General features: G+C 35.9%; 5 protein-coding genes across 8 annotated transcripts in view; 1 reads left to right on the top strand and 4 right to left on the bottom strand.

Annotated features, from left to right (window-relative positions):
* Positions 1–102: 102 nt before the first annotated feature.
* Positions 103–3,915, bottom strand: LOC124631833 (3-oxoacyl-[acyl-carrier-protein] reductase FabG-like). Of its 2 annotated transcripts, none has more exons than XM_047166460.1 (2): positions 3,732–3,915; positions 103–1,074 (listed from the first exon to the last, which is right to left on the bottom strand). In XM_047166460.1, the coding sequence occupies exon 2, from the start codon at positions 1,063–1,065 to the stop codon at positions 292–294; it is 774 nt and encodes a 257-aa protein (XP_047022416.1). In that variant the 5' UTR covers positions 1,066–1,074; positions 3,732–3,915; the 3' UTR covers positions 103–291. The 2 variants fall into 2 exon arrangements, with proteins under 2 accessions (XP_047022416.1, XP_047022415.1); XM_047166459.1 differs by lacking the exon at positions 3,732–3,915 and adding an exon at positions 1,274–1,397.
* Positions 1,658–3,884, bottom strand: LOC124631835 (3-oxoacyl-[acyl-carrier-protein] reductase FabG-like). Its single transcript, XM_047166462.1, has 2 exons — positions 3,732–3,884; positions 1,658–2,526 (listed from the first exon to the last, which is right to left on the bottom strand). The coding sequence occupies exon 2, from the start codon at positions 2,515–2,517 to the stop codon at positions 1,744–1,746; it is 774 nt and encodes a 257-aa protein (XP_047022418.1). The 5' UTR covers positions 2,518–2,526; positions 3,732–3,884; the 3' UTR covers positions 1,658–1,743.
* Positions 3,916–4,668: 753 nt separating the features above from the next.
* LOC124631980 (dnaJ homolog subfamily C member 8) lies at positions 4,669–8,075 on the top strand. Its single transcript, XM_047166634.1, has 6 exons — positions 4,669–4,893; positions 5,158–5,349; positions 5,849–5,977; positions 6,076–6,183; positions 6,539–6,673; positions 7,132–8,075. The coding sequence occupies exons 1-6, from the start codon at positions 4,840–4,842 to the stop codon at positions 7,249–7,251; spliced, it is 738 nt and encodes a 245-aa protein (XP_047022590.1). The 5' UTR covers positions 4,669–4,839; the 3' UTR covers positions 7,252–8,075.
* A 3,447-nt stretch (positions 8,076–11,522) lies between these two features.
* On the bottom strand, positions 11,523–12,981 carry LOC124632101. Its single transcript, XM_047166768.1, has 4 exons — positions 12,906–12,981; positions 12,640–12,726; positions 12,046–12,157; positions 11,523–11,684 (listed from the first exon to the last, which is right to left on the bottom strand). The coding sequence occupies exons 1-4, from the start codon at positions 12,979–12,981 to the stop codon at positions 11,567–11,569; spliced, it is 393 nt and encodes a 130-aa protein (XP_047022724.1). The 3' UTR covers positions 11,523–11,566.
* Positions 12,982–14,874: 1,893 nt separating this feature from the next.
* The window catches only part of LOC124631652 (forkhead box protein O), an 81,761-nt gene continuing 77,176 nt past the window's right edge, over positions 14,875–19,459 (bottom strand). For all 3 annotated transcript variants that reach the window (XM_047166151.1, XM_047166150.1, XM_047166152.1), the window contains exon 9: positions 14,875–18,118. The gene's annotated coding sequence lies outside the window, so the exon portion shown is untranslated. The remainder of the gene's footprint in view (positions 18,119–19,459) is intronic.

Below are 19,459 nucleotides of genomic sequence, written 5' to 3'. Positions count from 1 at the left end.
CACCAACCTGTTTTAAGTTAAACCTGTAACCCCCTCATTATGTACAGTCGCCGTTTTCACACTATTAATCAGACTTTCAATCATTGATTAGAAAAAGAGATGTAACCCAATACAGCACTTTAATAAAAACGATATAATACTTGTTTTAAGAAAATATAAGTTGAAAATGTAACAAGTAGAGTTTAATGTTTCAGAAACACATAAACACAGCTTAATTAGGTATGGAGGTATAAAATATTATTTAGGTTTCACATATTTTTCTTCCTTCGGATTTTATAAGATTTATTAACATTATCGTGGGCACATTGCATGTCGGCCACCATCAACAGCGATAGTTGCACCAGTTATATTACTTGCACCTTCACTGGCCAAAAATATAATTGTATTAGCAACCTCCTTGGTAGTTCCAGTTCTGCCCAATGCATGGGTCTCCTTACATTTCTCCAAATATGCAGCATAATCTTCTTCACTGACTCCGCCTCTCAAATGTATACCAGTCTCGATGACACCTGGGTTAACTGCATTGACACGAACTCCTTTTCCAGCCAGCTCTAATGCCACACATCGTGTAAATTGATCCAAAGCAGCTTTAGACATGCAGTAAGCTAGTACGTTAGTGAAAGATCTCAATCCAGCTACACTGGATACATTGACAATGTTCCCTTTAGTCTTTATAAGATGTGGTGTGGCCAACATGGTCAAATAATAAGGTCCTCGAACATTCGTATTCATTATGCTATCGTATTGAACCAAGGAAGTATCTTCTATTGAACCCATTTGCATAATGCCTGCATTGTTGACCAGCACATCAAGTTGCTTGAAGTTACTAATAGTTTCGTTCATTAAACGTTCAACATCAGCTTCATTATCAATATCGGCGACAACGGATAATGGTGTAAGTTTCTTGGGCGATGCTTCTTCACACTGCTTCGCTGTCTGCGCTAAATTGTCCTTGTTTCTTCCAGTGAGGACCAGTTTCGCTTCTAACTTTGCGAATTGTATGGCGGTCTCCGCACCAATTCCTGAACTAGCTCCAGTCACCAGGACTACCTTGTTGGCGAACATTCTGGTGTCCTGAAAACAGAAATGCAAGAGGAATAAACTTACGGCTAATCAAGAATGTTATTCAAAGCAGAGGCTTAGGTATTAGTTATCAGTTTGTGTTACATTGATGATGATTGTGATGGTGGCTTAGTTTTATCTGATATATTTTTTAAAGAAAGAAGCAAAAGTTGTTTGAGTGCGCAATAGTCTTGAACTGAAAATGCCTTACACTTCTTGGTGTGTTTAACCCTCGTAACAATAACAAGTTTTGAATATCTGCCGTTAATGTTATCGCCGTCGACATCAAGTGTCTACTGACTGACCTTCGCGATCAAATGGCTACGTTCAAATAATATCGCAAGTCACTTGACTGACACACAGATATGAATGTTTGTATAAAACTTTGGACAACGATGATCATATTGATAATAATATTTACTTTTGATATTTCCAAACTATGATGACTCTCATTATTGAGATTTACTAATGAATCTTCTATGTGCCTAAAATTGAGGCTATCAATCTTAACTTAACAATGCCTGTATTTCTAGAAACACATCTACTAAACTAACACAGTCGCACCTATGAAGTAATAAATAAAGAAAATGATCAATTAGTTGAATAGACACTTTATTAACACAAATAAGATATATTTAGCACATCTTATGTGCATTTATCACAATATGAGGTCTAATAACATTATCGTGGGCACATAGCATGGCGACCACCATCAACGGGCATAGTAACACCAGTGATGTTGCTAGCTGCGTCGCTTGCTAAAAACAAAATCACCGACGAGACTTCCTTAGCATCACCAGCTCTTCCCAAAGCATGGCTGTTGGCGCACTTCTTTATGAACTCTTCATATTCTTGAGCATTCATACTAGATTTCATGTGAATTCCTGTAGTAATCACACCAGGATTCACAGCATTAACACGAACGTTTTTCGGTGCCAATTCTAAAGCAACGCATCTCGTAAATTGATCTAAGGCAGCTTTCGACATGCAGTAAGCCAAAACATTAGGGAACGATCTCATACCAGTCACGCTAGATACATTCACAATATTTCCTTGAGATTTCACAAGGTGAGGAGCAGCCAACATTGTCAAGTGATATGGTCCACGGACATTTGTGTTCATTACACGATCATACTGATCCAGTGACGTGTTTTCGATGGAACCTGATTCGAGAACACCAGCGTTGTTGACCAATACATCAAGTTGTTTAAATTCAGCAATGGTAGCTTTAATAACTTTTTCTACATCACTTTCAACGTTCATGTCAGCAATAACGATTAATGGTTTCAAGTTATCAGGTGAATTCTCTTGGCATGATTTTGCAACTTTTTCTAGATTTTCTTTGTTACGTCCAGTAATTACGAGTTTGGCTTCAAGTTTTGAGAAGTCGATTGCAGTTTCCGCACCAATTCCCGAGCTGGCTCCAGTAATAAGAACCACTTTGTTTGCAAACATTTTCGATACCTGGTTAACAAAAGTGTATCTTAAGTTTCTTGCAACGCATCAAAATAGATTCGTATTTATAATTATTATCCACATGTAGTAAATAGTAACTGGTGTGTAATTATTTTATGTAGGCAAATATTAGTCTGATTCACTTCCTCTAATTCTTAATTATACCTAACTTTCTTTGTATAAAACAACATTGCCAATGACGTTTTTTTTCGAATTCAGACAGAAAATGAAGCCATTCTTCGAAGAAAATTGGTCTGTTTCTATAATCAAATACCTACCTACCGTGAGCTTAAATACGTAATTAAATATAACTGGGGCCCGATTCTCCTAAGTTAATAATGTCAAAATTGAATAGAATTCGAATCGCAATATGATCGCAATAGTAGTTTTAACCATATCGGGCACTCTGCTACTAATATAAGACCAATCGTATTCCAACGACATTCGATTGGTTTGCGATTGGTCTGCTATTTTGGTGATTTTGGTCTATACGGCAGTTTGCTCTACAATCATATTGCAATCGCAAATCATTTGTAGACAAAATGATTCATTATTGAATGACAGAAAAGGATAAAAACGTTTATTTCAAAGAAAAAATAGCGGAATGCCACATACGCTTCAGTCGTGATTGGATCGCAGTCGAATATGAATTGTAGGTCGCTTAAGTAAAATTAGAAGAATCGGGCCCCTGGAAGAAAAAGCCATTGCCAACCTAATCCTATACAAAAAACAGAAACTGAAACTTAGGTAGGTATCCTATACCTACTTACCTAACTTATTATTGAGATGGTGAAGAACAAAATGTTATCAAAGAGATTGAGTTTAGGTAGTACTTAGAAATTCCCTTCGGAATACCTACTAGACTTAGGTCTAGATAAACCTGTAAAGGTAAAAGGTAAGTACCTACATAAACTTAAGAAATTAAATACCCAAGTATAAGTACCTACCACCTTAGGTACGCAGGTACTTATGTAATGTATTTACCTACCACACCTACCTAATAGGTAGGTACCTACTACAACCATAAAATCGTCAATTAATAACCTAACTTTCTAGCCGGTCAGTACCTATAGGCTCGAAGCTCTTCTCAATTTGAATTACCCAACGAGGTATGGAAGTAAAAGAGTTATAAATTCCCGGATAAACACCGTAAGATCAAAAATAACAATAAAACATAATACCCTACAAGCAGAAAAATAGAAGATTTTACTTACAAAAACAATTTAACCGGTGGATAATAAAAACGCCGACTGCAAATCTGCGAGTGTGAAACTTCGTATGCCAGCTGATTGTTTAACCAAAGAGTTAAAACAAATAGAACCACAATGGATAAACGACTCGACACCGGTACTTTACTTGCTAAACTCTCAACTTGAAGGAAATTATCGACAGCTGGGCAGTACACCGACGGTAATCATGACGTCACTCACTATCAATGCACTTGGTGATACCAGTCTCCAAAGATATTTTCACTTTCGTGGAATTTTCTACAGACTTATTGAGGGATTTTATTTTTATTCTTTTTAATTCTTTTCCTAGCTGATGACTAGATTAGTGAATGAAAGGAACAGAATGTCATACTTTATTGACGTCACATCATTTTCAGAGCATATAAAGAAACGTTCTCGCCATCAACAGGTTTAACAATAGAAAGGAGAAAAGAAGTCAGTCAAATTATTATCCGAATGTTCTGAGAGATTTTGGAAACAATTTGTACAGAAATCTGAATTTCTTACGTCTCGTCTCAAAGTTTTTTTTTAAGTAGCAGGCAAAACGCTATCCGTTACTTTTTTGGGAACTATTTTTTTTAATTCTCAAAAAGAAAACCGCCCATTCAGCCAAACTTAGGTCGAAAATATTTTTCTTATACTGGCAACATGAGTGAATGTTGTCAAAAGAAAAATAGAAAAACTATTACTATTCAGTTATTCAGTAATTTTCGGCAAGATTTTTATAGCTCAAATAGCTTCAAGAAATCAGATAATTGTTTTGTATTGTATTTTTCCATCCAGCAGTTTTAACTGCAGTATTTTAATTAATCGACTAATCAATAATGGAGTGGAATGAAACCCTTATATAGACTATAACAGTTCTGTGGTGCTTAGCAGTTGCGAAATAGTGTATAATCTATGGTTGCGAACATGTTGCGAAACGCGACATGGTAGTTATCTGTGTGTGGTTGTCTGTGCTCGAGAAACGAGAAGGTGAAGCGAATGGTGAAATGAAAATTTTGTAAAACATTTCATTGTGCTAATTTAACTATTGTTAATTTAGTTATTCAGATATTTTATGTAACACAGAATAGTGATACAATAGCATAACATGTCTGCACCGTCTGCCGCTAGGTCAGATTCGTTCGACGAATTCTACACAGAGGTGAGGCTTATTTTGTAAATATTCCACAACATTCAATATTTCCACGTTTTCTTTATATTGTGATTCCTATTCATAACTTCCACTAAGTATAATTTGGATAAATTGAAGCTAAATTAGTATTGTTATTATTCGTCACCAAAAGAACGCCGTTGTCCAACATTTTTATGTACAAATACATTGATTTAACGTGCTTCCGTAACTACAATCAGATTACCATGTTTATTGTGATGATTGCACAACGTCTTACTCCACTTCGTTTTGCAGGTAAAAGAAATTGAAAAACGTGATTCTGTACTGACTCCAAAACAGCAACTTGAGCGATTACTACGTCCAGGCTCTACATATTTTAATCTAAACCCATTTGAAGTGTTACAAGTTGAGCCAGATGCTTCCCTTGATGAAATTAAGAAGAAATACCGAAGACTATCCATTCTGGTACATCCAGATAAAAATATGGTAAGTGAACATTTATTTGATCTAATCATCAACTAGAACTTGCCTACTTTTCACAACAAATCTATTGTATCCTTTCATAGGTAAACTTTCTTAAACAACAAAAGGCCAAATTGCATTTTGCTATTACAAAAATGAAATTAAAATATAATTTTCAATGAGTGACCTACTTTTAAAATTATCTCAATCCCAATTACGTTAATGATTAAAATTACGTTATTCAGTTCAGTTCTCAAGTAAGGAGATTTCGTATTCGTTTAGACGGTTACGTCCGTCAACATTTCGTTTTTATCCACAGATCGGATCATACCGAGGGACGTCCTGAGACAGCCAGTAATAGGTAAGGAACTACAAGGAACATAGGTGTGAAAAGACACAAAAAATATAGCACAGAAAATAATTTAATAAATCAAAGTTTAGTTCTTGAGAATAAATAGCCAGACAGAGCCATTTTTTTGTAGCTTTCATAATGAGTAATTGATTTCTTTGTTTTAATTTACAGGAAGACTTGGAACGCGCACAACAGGCTTTTGAGATAGTAAACAGGGCATGGAAGACACTTGAGAATGATGACACTAGAAAAAAGTGCTTGGACATTTGTGAAGAAGCTAAAGAGCGTACTGACCACATGGTAAATTGATTTTGCTGTTTTCAACAAAATCAATGCTATTTTGTAGTTGCTATTTCATTTACTATATCCCACGCTATTGAATGAATTATTTTTTTTAGATTGAGCAAAAAAGAAAAAAGCAGAAAAAAGAAAACAAATTGTCTGAAGGCATTCCGGAGGATGATCCTGTGAAATATAAACATGCAATTTATGTTATGACCATGAAGGTATTTTTGTTGCTTTTTTGATATCAAATAACAAGGCTGCCAGACTGGCCATCTAGGGTTTTATGTAGGGGTAGAGAGTATTCTTAGAATTTGGTCAAATATAAATGGCAATGCAAATTGTATGTCAAATATGTATACACATTGTGTACTTGACTTCATTTTGTATTTTTTGCCTAAAGATCCATTTATCTAATTTTATTTTTATAATTTTACATGCATAGTTTAAAATATAATGCACATTGCACATACTTGGATCAAAGATATTTTTTTTCGAATCTTGTTGAATTATCTTTATACACTTAAACAATTTTGATCAACTAGTCATATTTTAACCAAATAATTTACCTGATTCCAGTTGTTTGCTGACATGGAACGTAAACGCCAGCATCTTGAAGTCCGCGACATGGAGGAGAGGAAGAGGAAACGAGAAGCTGAAATTGAACAGGAAGAACAGAAGTCTCTTGAAAAGGAATGGGCTAAGAACTTTGAGGTAGGACTCTCAATTTCTGTCAGTCAATCAAACTCATAAACGATTATTTAAACTAAATTGAAAAATCAGTGCCGATTTTTCATCAAAACAAAAGACAGTCCTCAAAATGCCCAGCCTTCATCATCAGCTGCATTCGAGAACACATAAAACAAGTTTCTTTTATCGGTTTAGTTTACAAAGGGACCTTATTACTGAGTCTGCTGTCTGTCTGTCACTAGAATGTGGCTCATGAACTTTAATAGATACACAGTAAGAATTTTCACATATCATGATGTATTTCTGTTGCTGTTGTAACAGCAAATTAATTAAAATAAATTCTTAAATAACTGCGAAAATTATTTTTTAAGGGTAACCTTTAAATTAATGTACAATTCTCAGCAATTTTGTGTAGGAGACGTAATAGTCAGATGATATTCCTAAATAAAATAAATTAATAAGTACGCAAAATGTGATTACAGGAATCCCGGCAAAACCGAGTTGACAGTTGGAAAACTTTCCAGTCCGGTGGCGGCAAGGAGAAAAAGAAGAAGAAAATCCAAGGATTCAAGCCCCCCAAACCTAAACCAGAGAGCAGATAACTCTCACTTATCATTATACATAATTATAGTTCAGTTTAGCGCTTTATTTCGAATCTACGACTACGATAGTTGACTAGACTTAAAAAACAATATGCAATATCAATATTTCATAATGAAATTGGACGATCGGTCGGCTAGAAGTCTTAAGGTCTTGTCGGAGTTTTTTGTTCAAATTGTAATAATATCGGGAACTCGGCTGTGACAAATACGAAGCATTGCAATAGCGAACTTGTTCATGAAATATTTACAATTACGTGTCTTCAGTAGCCATTTTTTTGTGTCGCAGTGTTACGTAACTGTTAAGGATCGTAGACAAGCTAGCTGTTGACAAATAGTTGTATTAAATTACTATGTGATTTATGAATTCGACTTCTAAATTTCCGACAAAAATCTAGAATATCTACCAATATCAGTAAAATAAGCCTTAATATTAAAGGTTGGCTCATTTGAAAATTCTATTCAGTAACTTGCTCTTGAAATAATTACGTCCACTTCATTGATATCCCTAGAAAGGGGTTGATGAAAATATAAATAATTTTAAATAAATATTTTTAAGAATGAGATCTGTCCGGTAACAGTTCAATATTGTATAGTGTTCTTATGAGGACTCAAGCTGTATGCACAACTTAGTAGCGCTGCATTTGCGACAAATTAGTGCGAAACTAGCGCCATAATACAGCGATCTAGCAAACATGCAATAAAAATTCGCATGCAATTTAGAGGCGCGTTGTTTCATGGACTCGTGTCTGACTGCGTCGAACGCATTGTAATATTAGCAGTAATTATTAATTCTTCTCTATAGAAATAAAGAGAGTAAGTTAAAACCGCCTATTATTGTTCCTGTAAGTAACCCTGGCTTAAATGTTCGTAAGGTTCCAGACAAGCGTAACAATTGTTCGTTTAAGTAAACTCCTCTGAAAGTGCTCTTAGTTGCGGTTTTGCTGTACGCACAACTCGTGCGAAAATTGTGGGGTTTTTATACCAGAAAAAATGTAGTTCGAAATCGCCACTTGGGTTCGAGCAAACACGAACTCTCGCATTGCTCGCGCAAGTTAATTTAAATTTCGAATGCATCTTTTTTTACATTTCATTCTTCCGCGACCGCACAGTATGAGTTGGCTATCCGTCTATTTCTCTCCTATTCCGCAGCAATACACCAGAGAAAGAAGACGCTCACCAATCGCGGCGCTGGAAATCTTCCACCGCTAGATTCAAATTTTTAGAATGGACGGCAACACCGCTCCGCTATTTTATGTGGAAATAATTAATGAAACGCACCGCTACATCATTAAAACCGCATAAATCAGTGTGTTAGTGTAGCCGGCACACACGAAATAACAGTACCTAGTGATAGTGTAAACTGCGCTTAGGGGAAAACAGCACCGTAAAGCCATGTATTCACTGGGAAACAATATTTCAGATACACAGGAAACATCACGTAGATGTTTACAGCAACAATGTTTCACACAAAATTATATGTTTCTGAAACAAAACTATTTGTTTCGGACACGCAGATATTGTTTCTGAAACAGTGTTTATAAACAATTGTTTCTCAGTGAATACATGGCTTAAGCCTGCATCAACGTGCGCCTCCATATGCAGCACATGTACCCAAGTACCTTTTCTCTCAAAAATTACTACCTTCACTCATACTCGTGTCCCGGACTGCAACGGTCCTTCGGTATAACTTCGGTACCTATACGGTGGTTTACCGACCGCCACACCACCGAGTATTCTGTTCCAAAAATAAATAAAACGCTAGTCTGAAGTCGCACACGACCACAGCTCGAAAATGGTGGCTAACAAAATATATCCTAGTCCTGGAAATATGTATTTCCTTTCCTATGTATTTCCCTATGTACACTCTATGTACTCCCCTATATATTTCCTTATGTACAATCTATGTGCTTCCCCTATGTATTTTTTATGTACACTCTTTGAACTTCCCTATGTATTTCCTTATGTACACTATGAACTCACCTATGTACACTCTATGTATTCACCTATATACACTCTATGAAGTCCCCTATGTATTTATATATGTACACTCTATGTACTCACTTATGTACACTCTATGTACTCCCCTATGTACACTCTATGTACTCACCTATGTACACTCTATGTACTCCCCTATGTAATTCCTTATGTACACTCTATGCACTCCCCTATGTTTTTTTTATGTACACTCTGAACTTCCCTATGTATTTCCTTATGTACACTATGAACTCACCTATGTACACTCTATGTACTCCCCTATGTACTCACCTATATACACTATGAACTCCCCTATGTATTTATGTATGTACACTCTATGTACTCACATAAGGAATTACATAGGGGAGTACATAGAGTGTACATAAGGAAATATTTAGAGTTCATAGAGTGTACATAAGGAAATACATAGGTAGGGGAGTAAATAGAGGTTATATAGGAGGAGGAATAGGGGGGTAAAAGTCGTGGTGGCCTAGTGGGTAAAGGACCAATCTCTCAAGTATGAGGGCGCGGGTTCGATCCCAGGTCAGGCAAGTACCAATGCAACTTTTCTAAGTCTGTATGTACTTTCTAAGTATATCTTAGACACCATTGGCTGTGTTTCGGATGGCACGTTAAACTGTAGGTCCCGGCTGTCATTGAACATCCTTGGCAGTCGTTACGGGTAGTCAGAAGCCAGTAAGTCTGACACCAGTCTAACCAAGGGGTATCGGGTTGCCCGGGTAACTGGGTTGAGGAGGTCAGATAGGCAGTCGCTTCTTGTAAAGCACTGGTACTCAGCTGAATCCGGGACTGGAAGCCGACCCCAACATGATTGGGAAAAAGGCTCGGAGGATGATGATGGGAGTAAATAGAGGTTCATAAGAAAATACATAGGGGAGTACATAGAGTGTACATAGGGAAATACATAGGGGAGTACATAGAATGTACATAAGGAAGTACATAGGGGAGTACATAGAGTGTACTCATATAAATACATAGAGGACTTAATAGAGTGTATATAGGTGAGTACATAGGGGAGTACATAGAGTGTACATAGGTGAGTTCATAGTGTACATAAGGAAATACATAGGGAAGTTCAAAGAGTGTACATAAAAAATACATAGGGGAAGCACATAGAGTGTACATAAGGAAATAAATAGGGGAGTACATAGAGTGTACATAGGGGAGTACATAGAGTGTATACAACGTTATTTTTTGTTTGTGCGAAACCTGAATATAGTTTGTTCAGAATCAGTAACTGAATCGATTCCAATAGTTTTTACACAATGTTATATTTTTTCCCAAAATTAACTAGAAAACTTTGAATGTTGGACACCACAAATAGGTATTTATTCTCGCACAACAAAGGTCACGGCGAGTTCATAGCGGGCGCGAGCGCACAGTGCTATCGCGTTGCGCGGCATGTGTGCGTTTTGTGGTGATTATGTATTTTTACGGACAGTCCCGTAACTTAACAAGCTTATAACTTTGTGATTTTTCATGATACGGTTTTGAAATTTCGTATATAGATTCTTTACATAAAAATACTAGATAGGTGTATCAGGTTTCGCATAAACAAAAAATAACGTTGTACAAGGAAATACATAGAGGAGTACATTGAGTGTACATAAGGAATTACATAGGGGAGTGCATAGTGTACATAAGGAAATACATGGGGAAGTACATAGAGTGTACATAAGGAAATACATAGGGGAGTACATAGAGCGTACATAAGGAAATACATAGGGGAGTACATAGAGCGTACATAAGGAAATATATAGGGGAGTACATAGAGCGTACATAAGGAAATACATAGGGGAGTACATAGAGTGTACATATACATACAATTTACATACAATTTTATTATTTTTGTATGTGTGTAGGTATTGTGGACACCACTATCGAATTGGTATTACACTGTAATAATAGTGTGTATGTTTTTAAATAAATAAATAAAAAAATAATATAAATACATAGGGGAGTTCATAGAGTGTATATAGGTGAGTACATAGGGGATTGCATAGAGTGTACATAAGGAAATACATGGGGAAGTACATAGAGTGTACATAAGTAATTACATAGGGGAGTACATAGAGTGTACATAAGGAAATACATAGGGAAGTTCAAAGAGTGTACATTAAAAAATACATAGGGGAAGCACATAGAGTGTACATAAGGAAATATATAGGGGAGTACATAGAGTGTACATAAGGAAATATATAGGGGAGTACATAGAGTGTATATAAGGAAATACATAGGAGTACATAGAGTGTATTAGTAGGAAATAAAATAATTCATAACTAAAATTAGTTTATTGCCAGCAGCATACGGTTTACATTAACTATTCCGAGTCGTCGCATTCTTCGACTTCTTCACTCGGAGGGCCGGGTTGTAGCGGCGGGCCCCAGTTCAAGTATATGCTGTCGGTATAGAGCATCATGCCTAAAGAAAATATCCACCTGCAAAACATGCATAATTACTTATTGAACACTGCTCATTATTGTAGCTACATATTAAAACAACTACGTAATTAGGTCAGTTAATAGGTGGATAGGATTCTAAGAAATTTCCAACGTGATGAATTTCCAATCACGTTTCCTGTGCATGCTGTTGTCATCAGCCCTTTTTTTTAACGTCAAAAATCATCAAATGACCCCTCCCGCTGTGGGTTAGCAGCGGTGAGGGAATGTCAGACCCTTACTGACTAAAAACCGTCGTGTTCCGTCGTAGGCCTTTTATGTACCAGGGTCACGGTATCTCTTTCGAACAACCCGCAGCTATCATCCGCCCTCCGTTTTGCTGATAGTGAGAGAGCCTTACCATAGTATGCCAAGAACTAGGACTTTATTGTAGAAGCTTTGCTTGTCACTGTACCACGGCTCCCAAGGTACGCACGGCACCGGCAGTTCGTTCATGTGCGCATCGCAGCGGTCTGTTTGAAGTTATATTAATTTTAGTAGTGCCATATTCACACAACTGTAAATAGGTGCAACATAAATACAATCGCCATTTCTTCCATGCGGCTGTAGAAAATTCGTCCTCATTAATTCTTCATTGGAAAGCATTCATAGAAAAACACACCTAGTAGCCTGTACATTAATAAAAAAAATCTGATCTAATCATCATCATCATCATCATCATCCTAGCGTTGTCCCGGTTGCCCTTCCGGGCCCGGGGTCCGCTTTCCTGCTACTTCTCCTCCACTTCGCTCGGTCTTCGATCTAATGTTACTCCTAAATGGTGTCCCGATGTCAAGAAACAGTAAAAAGGTGGCTGAATTTTAGCTTCTGTCAGTGTTGTTGGAACCTGCCTAATGTTATGAGATGCCGCACCTAAGTGGAGTTACCTGAGTAAGTGGGTAAGTAGGTCCTGTTTCTTATACTAGTAACTATTTAGTTACCTGCTCATACTTACAAGTTCTGACAGACGTTACTAATGGACTTGTTGAGCCGTATTTAGCCGGGTTCAAAAGGCCGGCGGCGTAGTTATGTCGTGAAGTTACTTGAAACAAAAGTCACAAAAAATAAGTAGGTATTAGCCCACTGCAATTTTGTACAGTTATTTGGGCATGCCTACAAAAGGTATTGATACATAGGTAAGTAGGTACTGCATGGTCTACATATGTACCTTCAGAGAGGTATAAAATGACGATAACTAGTTAAAATTAATTTTAAACTTACATAATTTTCCACTGGGGTATCTCCTATTTATAACAGATATCAAACCTCTTCGCAATCCTAATATTTTTGCAATCATGATTTATTCCGTATCTACACAACGGACTTGAAAAACCTACAAACTGTCAATTGCTGTCAATGTAATTCAATTTGCGACCACTGTCAAGCCGAGCGAATACCTCAACTTATTTAGTGGCCAGTATTTTCAATGTCAAATCGACAACTTGCAGACGTCGATACTCTTTTAAATATGAGAACCTCCTCCTTTTTGGGAAATCAGTTAATAAGCATATGCATGAGACACATCCTGCATCCATGCCTCGATTTCTTGTCTCGCGGAATTAACACTTATGTAGGTACCTACGTAATATCTATCTTTCCTAGCATTCTAATGCCGTGGATTTCCGCAAAGTAACGCTTGATTCCATAATTTATCTTAATGCCTATAAAGCTTTTAGCTGGTAAAAACACGTGCTTACTAACTTTACCCCGTCGGCCTCAGACCTGAACTTTCAACTTAATTGTCATGCATTTCTTCTGAGAGAAGATACCTACAGTAGGTACCAGTTGAAACAACAAAAAGGTCGACCATGATGATAAGTAGTTTTCATGGTCGAGTTATTTCTCGTTGTTTCTATCAGTTCCTACCTAATAGTTACGTAGGTCAGTTCTTAGTACCTAGGTACCTAATCTTTGCTTGTCAGGCATGACTTAAATCTGTAGGTACGGAAATGTCACAGCATAGAATCTCCTACAATTAGATGATTTTCTAGATTTCCAACTTACGTATATTTGACTGTTGTCAATTGCGTTGAGTATCCAGTCTAGGTAGGTACCTAAGTAACTAAATTATATGCTTACTGATGACCTCGATGGCGCAATGGTCACCATGCTGGACTGCCGAACCTGAGGTCCCGGGTTCGATTCCCGGTTCGATCTGGGTGTTACAATATGTATTTATAAATATGTATACATGTAGGTAGCTTTATGTAGTTTATCAGTTGTGTTAGCACCCATAACACAGGTTAATTAATAACGTACCATGGGGCTAACCGACCGTGTGTGAAAAGGTGTTGCGATGTTATTATATTACTTATTAAACTTTTTACAACTACCTACCTAGGTACTTAAGTTTGTTTCATAACTGACTTCTAGAATTTGTTAGTGTGGAATTTGAGACAGTTTGTTCTCAAGTATTTAACATAATGTAGATATAGATTATAAGTATTTACTAAGTAATTGAAAATTCTGAAACATGACTAGATCAGGCCTACCTACATTGACGTCCTACTGAAACTTTGCCCATTTCACTGGATTACAATCGTGACACCATAACTTTTATTTTATATTGTAACTTTATTATAAACTGATGACTTTGGTACTGCTGTAACTGACATAAAAATCTTTAGAAATAGCTCTTGGTATAATAAAAACTTCACCGAGGCGTAATAAAAAAAATCTCAGTTTCAAAGCGTTAAATATTCCAAAAGTTTAACAATAAAAGTGTCCCTTGAGAAACTAATGTGTTATGTTGCGGAATAGCGGTCGGGAATACGGACCCGGCACACTGGGAAATGCCCACATCAATGATCTTTTTTATTGCAATGTCTTCTCATAATAATTCTGATTGTTTTATGTGGGACTTCAATGTGATGTGATATTGGGTCACATATTTTTAGGCACATGTTTTCCTTAAGGTTTTTATTACTCACCTCACGTTGTTTGTTAGATCAGGCTGTAAATAAATAATCTCACACTAAATAGACTTTAAGAGCAGTTAGCATAAACTTAAGCCAATGTAAGCTTTCTACTCGATTAATTTGTTCGCCATGTTGACCATGAAGTTGGAAAACCGATCAACAACAATCTCCTGAAACTACTCCGTGTAAGTGTGCTCTCGTAATGTTTGCTACTTTTATTATAGGCTTGATTTGTTGGAAGTGACGGGTGTAGGGAGAATAAAACAACTGGATAGTTAAATTTTGAAAACAATATCAAATTTAATACATAAATAATATTTATGTACCTCTACATACATGTTTTGTCTATATATTTACATTGAAACACATAATTTCATTCTAATTCATCTAGAGTTTCACATTTTTGTCGTACAGATTATTATAATAGTAAGCAACTGAAAAATAAAAATCAACAAAATTATTATACCTACTAAAGTTACGCCATAAAAATAATGATGCAAACATAGAAAATTTAAACATTGTACAAAATAATTTACACAGAAGTATCTCTTCTATGGGACGCACACCCATCTCCTATAAATACATGATTACTAATGCAATAATCATGGTCTAATATTAAAATATATTATCTATTACGAACTAATGACAATTCCCATAGGCATAAACAAAAGGGTAATTGTATGCGCCTACATGCGTTTACGCATTTCCATATTACATACCTACCAATTCAATCTATGTACCTAGATCAAATTGTTTACATGCTATCGCGACGTACACCTAACCACACAAGTAACGACACCGTCCAACAAATATTATCCCATACATTATCGATAAACGAGTTCGTAGGTTTTGTATCAACTGATACTGTACTTATCATGTGCATTGTACAAGCTGACCCGTATTTTGTGCCTCTAGTCAAAGATTCCAATTACATAATTTCGAATGTCAATTGTGCAACTTTCAGCATTTCCATTTAACTTTTTCTTAGTAGTTGTTAAAAAAAAGGTAAAAAGAAATATTTTTGTTCTCAATTTTGAAAAAGATTTGTTGCGTTTTCACATTATCTACCGCATACAAAAAGGAAGCCATTTATTTATCAAACCAGGGCTAAAAGCACAACAACAATCTACATTGTTTTTTCAATCATTCACATTAACGCTAGGCTTTAATGGAACAGACTTTTAATTCGGTCCATATTTAATTGACCACATGGATTGACATAAAATACGTCTCTTCACATTGTATGTATATCGTAATATTACATTTCAACAACCAGGAGTTAATATTAACTAACAACCTTAATTAATTCATGAGATACCTCCAAAGAGACTAATTGATTACTCGTCTAAAACATTCATTATACAAACTAACGATTTAATTCCGATTACACGTACATGCATATAATCGATTGTTATTGGATTTTACGTATTTATATTTGGCAAATGGTTACTATCAGAAACCCATCACCTAGGTAGGGCCGATGTCGAACATCCACTGACCGCACTACAGACTTTAAGTCACACAAAATTAACTTTAAACATTATTAACTATCTACATATTTATAGAAATTATAACGTGTGCTCACAACTCGCGTCGCTATCTTGAATTTTGTCTACTAGTACCAATATATACGCGCAACATAATACAAATTGTAGCGTATCAAATGAACCACATTGTACGTCATTTACACATGTATTTATGAAACTAAAATCTGGTCATAATGAGCTATACAATAAAATATATCTATAGCACCAATGTCAGCTGCAAATATACGTAACAAAGTATAAAAGCAGTAAAAGTTTGATAAATGGCATGCGTAAATAAACGTCTCGAAATACATAATGCAAAAACCAAATATTGTCTTTAAAACACATAATATATAAATGGACGCCAAAAGTACAAGAATTGACTTATACGATACACGTATTAAATTGAACACTTATTGGCTAAATCTATCACAAAAAGTCCACTGAGGTAATTCACAGAATGAACTCAATTTTGCTACGTTTATAGTTAACATGGGCTAGCCCGCAATAATGCTTATCTATGAGTAAAATTCTGCTTATATATCTGAAAAGTAGCTTACTGAAAAATAATATCTGGGACTAGATATTTGACTATAACGGATTTTGTTTGTGCGTCATCTATTAGACACAATTTCCAACTTCTCCTGGTTTTATTATACACAATTATTGAAAAATGAGCATATACATATACACATTATCAGTAGACACTTATGTTATAGCAATATTGTGAAGTCGGAGCTTTTGAATATTACGACGAACAAGTTTTGTTGATAGTTAATAGTATCACCGAGTTACTATTTATTCTACATCGTATAGAAAAATTTAACGTAGTGGTACTACCAACCAGCATACAAATGTACCAAGGCCTGTGAATAATTTGGTTCATGATTCCAAATTGCAATTTGAAGTCCGTTCCGAATTTGGCGTCTTTAGATGTATCGTTGAGCAATTACAGTAACGGTATTTGGTTAAAAATGGCGCACGTGTATGTAAATGTAACTATAAAATATCCTATTTACATTATGGCATGATTGATAAAAATAATTGCATTTTTGCTGACAGTAGTTCGTATTTTTGTGTTGTTTGATTAAAATTATGAACAGGAGGCAAACAATATTGTAATGCTTCATATTTGGTTTAATCAACCTCCTGCCATATGGATTTATCAGACAAATCTAGTTTGACATTTACTAGCAATATATTTGTACATAATTTTGGCCCACTCATGAGTTTCCAATTTGGCCAAATAAGCTGTTAAACAAATTACTTTACGGTCTTTGAATGCTAACAGCCCAATACTCATTCGGGTAAATAGAGTATCGGTAAGAACCGCAAAATGATTCGTATAATTTTATTCCCATTTTGATTGCGTAAAAGTCATAAATGATTATTTGGTCAAATCTTCTACTTTTCCGTAGCAAATCCAAATACAAAAGACTAAATTACCATAGTCTATTTAAGCATAGATTCATTTCAGACAGAATAAACTCTCGGTACAATACATTCAGAAATAATTCATATTCAGTCAGATGTGCCTCCTCACATTGAGATGTGGTGTGAACTTAATTTACTAAACACTAAGTCGGTAGATGCAGAAGGGGCTACAACCGCACTTGTTCACCCCTCGCCGAACTCCACGTCTACCAATAACACGTCGTTGATAGCGTTTAACTCGAAACTACACATTGATCATTAACGCGAGGTCACATTTACCTTAAAAATAAAATTCAATGTCTAATATATCACGAAAATGTCACTTTTGATCGTAAATTTTGCTTGCCAATAATAGTTTTAGAACACTTATCAGTCTCCATGATTCAACTGGTCTTCTCTAATTTGGTTCTTATTGTGATGAATCGTTGTATTCATTTGAACTGGCTCAGGAGGCGAAGAGCCATCAGAGCTCCTCGTTCAGCTTCAAACTTTGGTGAATAGATCACGTCAGGATCAGACTACTCCTGTATTTCTGATAGCCGATGGATTTTCGAATCTGTAACAAAGATACGTAAACTTTAAAATAAAGTTTTCAGTGTTGAGTGTTAGAGTGTCCCTACTGCATCAATGGATTCCTCGGGATTTATTGCCAAGCATAGTTTAAAAAATTCAAACATTTTGTATCTGACTTAAAAAATCTCTCGCCAACAGATATTTTGAGTTTGCTTCATTCGATGTTCCATGAATCATAATTGGCGTACCCTTAGAAAGATCGTCATTCATACTTCAACAATTTATTTCCTAGTATCAATGAACCAATTGATTAAAGTCAATCAAAGATCATGAACACTACGACTCTCAATTAGCAGCTGAACTACTTATATCTGATAAACTAGACCACGTTGCGTCTTACCGAGTCAAAAAATATGAGTAGACAAAATGTCCATGCTATTCGATCAACCCTAGGAGACATATACCACGAGTGTATGCGAACCAGCAATTTACATCCTAATTAAATATGTAGGAGTAATAAAACCGTCTCAGGGCAAGGCGGTATCATAGTAATCTCGATCTAATTCTCGCGCAACGTCTGTGGATGTGGATTATCAGCATTTCTCGTCCGGGCAGAGTTTCTGCTGAGTTGGTGGAGTGTAAATCGTAACCTGCCCGCCAAAGCGACGCCAAGTCTGTGGCGCCCCGCGCCCCGCACCTCGCAGGTGACGACCCCTAGGGTTGCACCACTACTATCGATTACATTATTTTACACGCTTGTGGAAATTGGTATCTTTTTTCAAAGTTATTTTTGTAGTTCTTTTTGAGTGGTAATTTTTTTGAAAATCTATTTCATAGCTCGTGGACGTAAAGAAAATATTTTTCCTTTAAGTAGTTTTAAATTACCGATTGCGCTTATGGGTGGGCCTGAATTTAGTTCACAACTTGTGAGTATAAATAGCAAATTATCATACATATATCATATAACATCTCAATGTTTGATTGCTAAGTTCAACAATTTGTAACAGTGACGTTTGCTTTAGACATTATGCTATTGTGAAAAACGCTAATGAATTAAAGTTGTTATAACATTTCAAGATAACTAGAGATTTCATGTTTGTTCGAACTCTAGAGCTGCTAGTATTATTTCTACAAAGGTAATAATGTGCCTTTTAAAATATATCGATAGATTGCGCAGATGTGGTGACAACACTACATAACCACGATAAATCTGTCGCATATTCAGCGATGTAACGGACTTTCTCCTTGCGTGACTCATTGCTCAGAATAAGTGCGTTCTTAATATGTGATGTGGATAATTGGCATACTTATCTCGGAATTAAAACAGCATATAATGAGTTCATTTAACGAATCATTTTTCAGTTTTTGAATTGAATGATTCCCC

This window comes from Helicoverpa zea, chromosome 7 (assembly GCF_022581195.2).
Source record: "Helicoverpa zea isolate HzStark_Cry1AcR chromosome 7, ilHelZeax1.1, whole genome shotgun sequence".
Classification (NCBI taxonomy): domain Eukaryota; kingdom Metazoa; phylum Arthropoda; class Insecta; order Lepidoptera; family Noctuidae; genus Helicoverpa; species Helicoverpa zea.
This window is presented reverse-complemented; position numbering and strand designations above follow the sequence as displayed.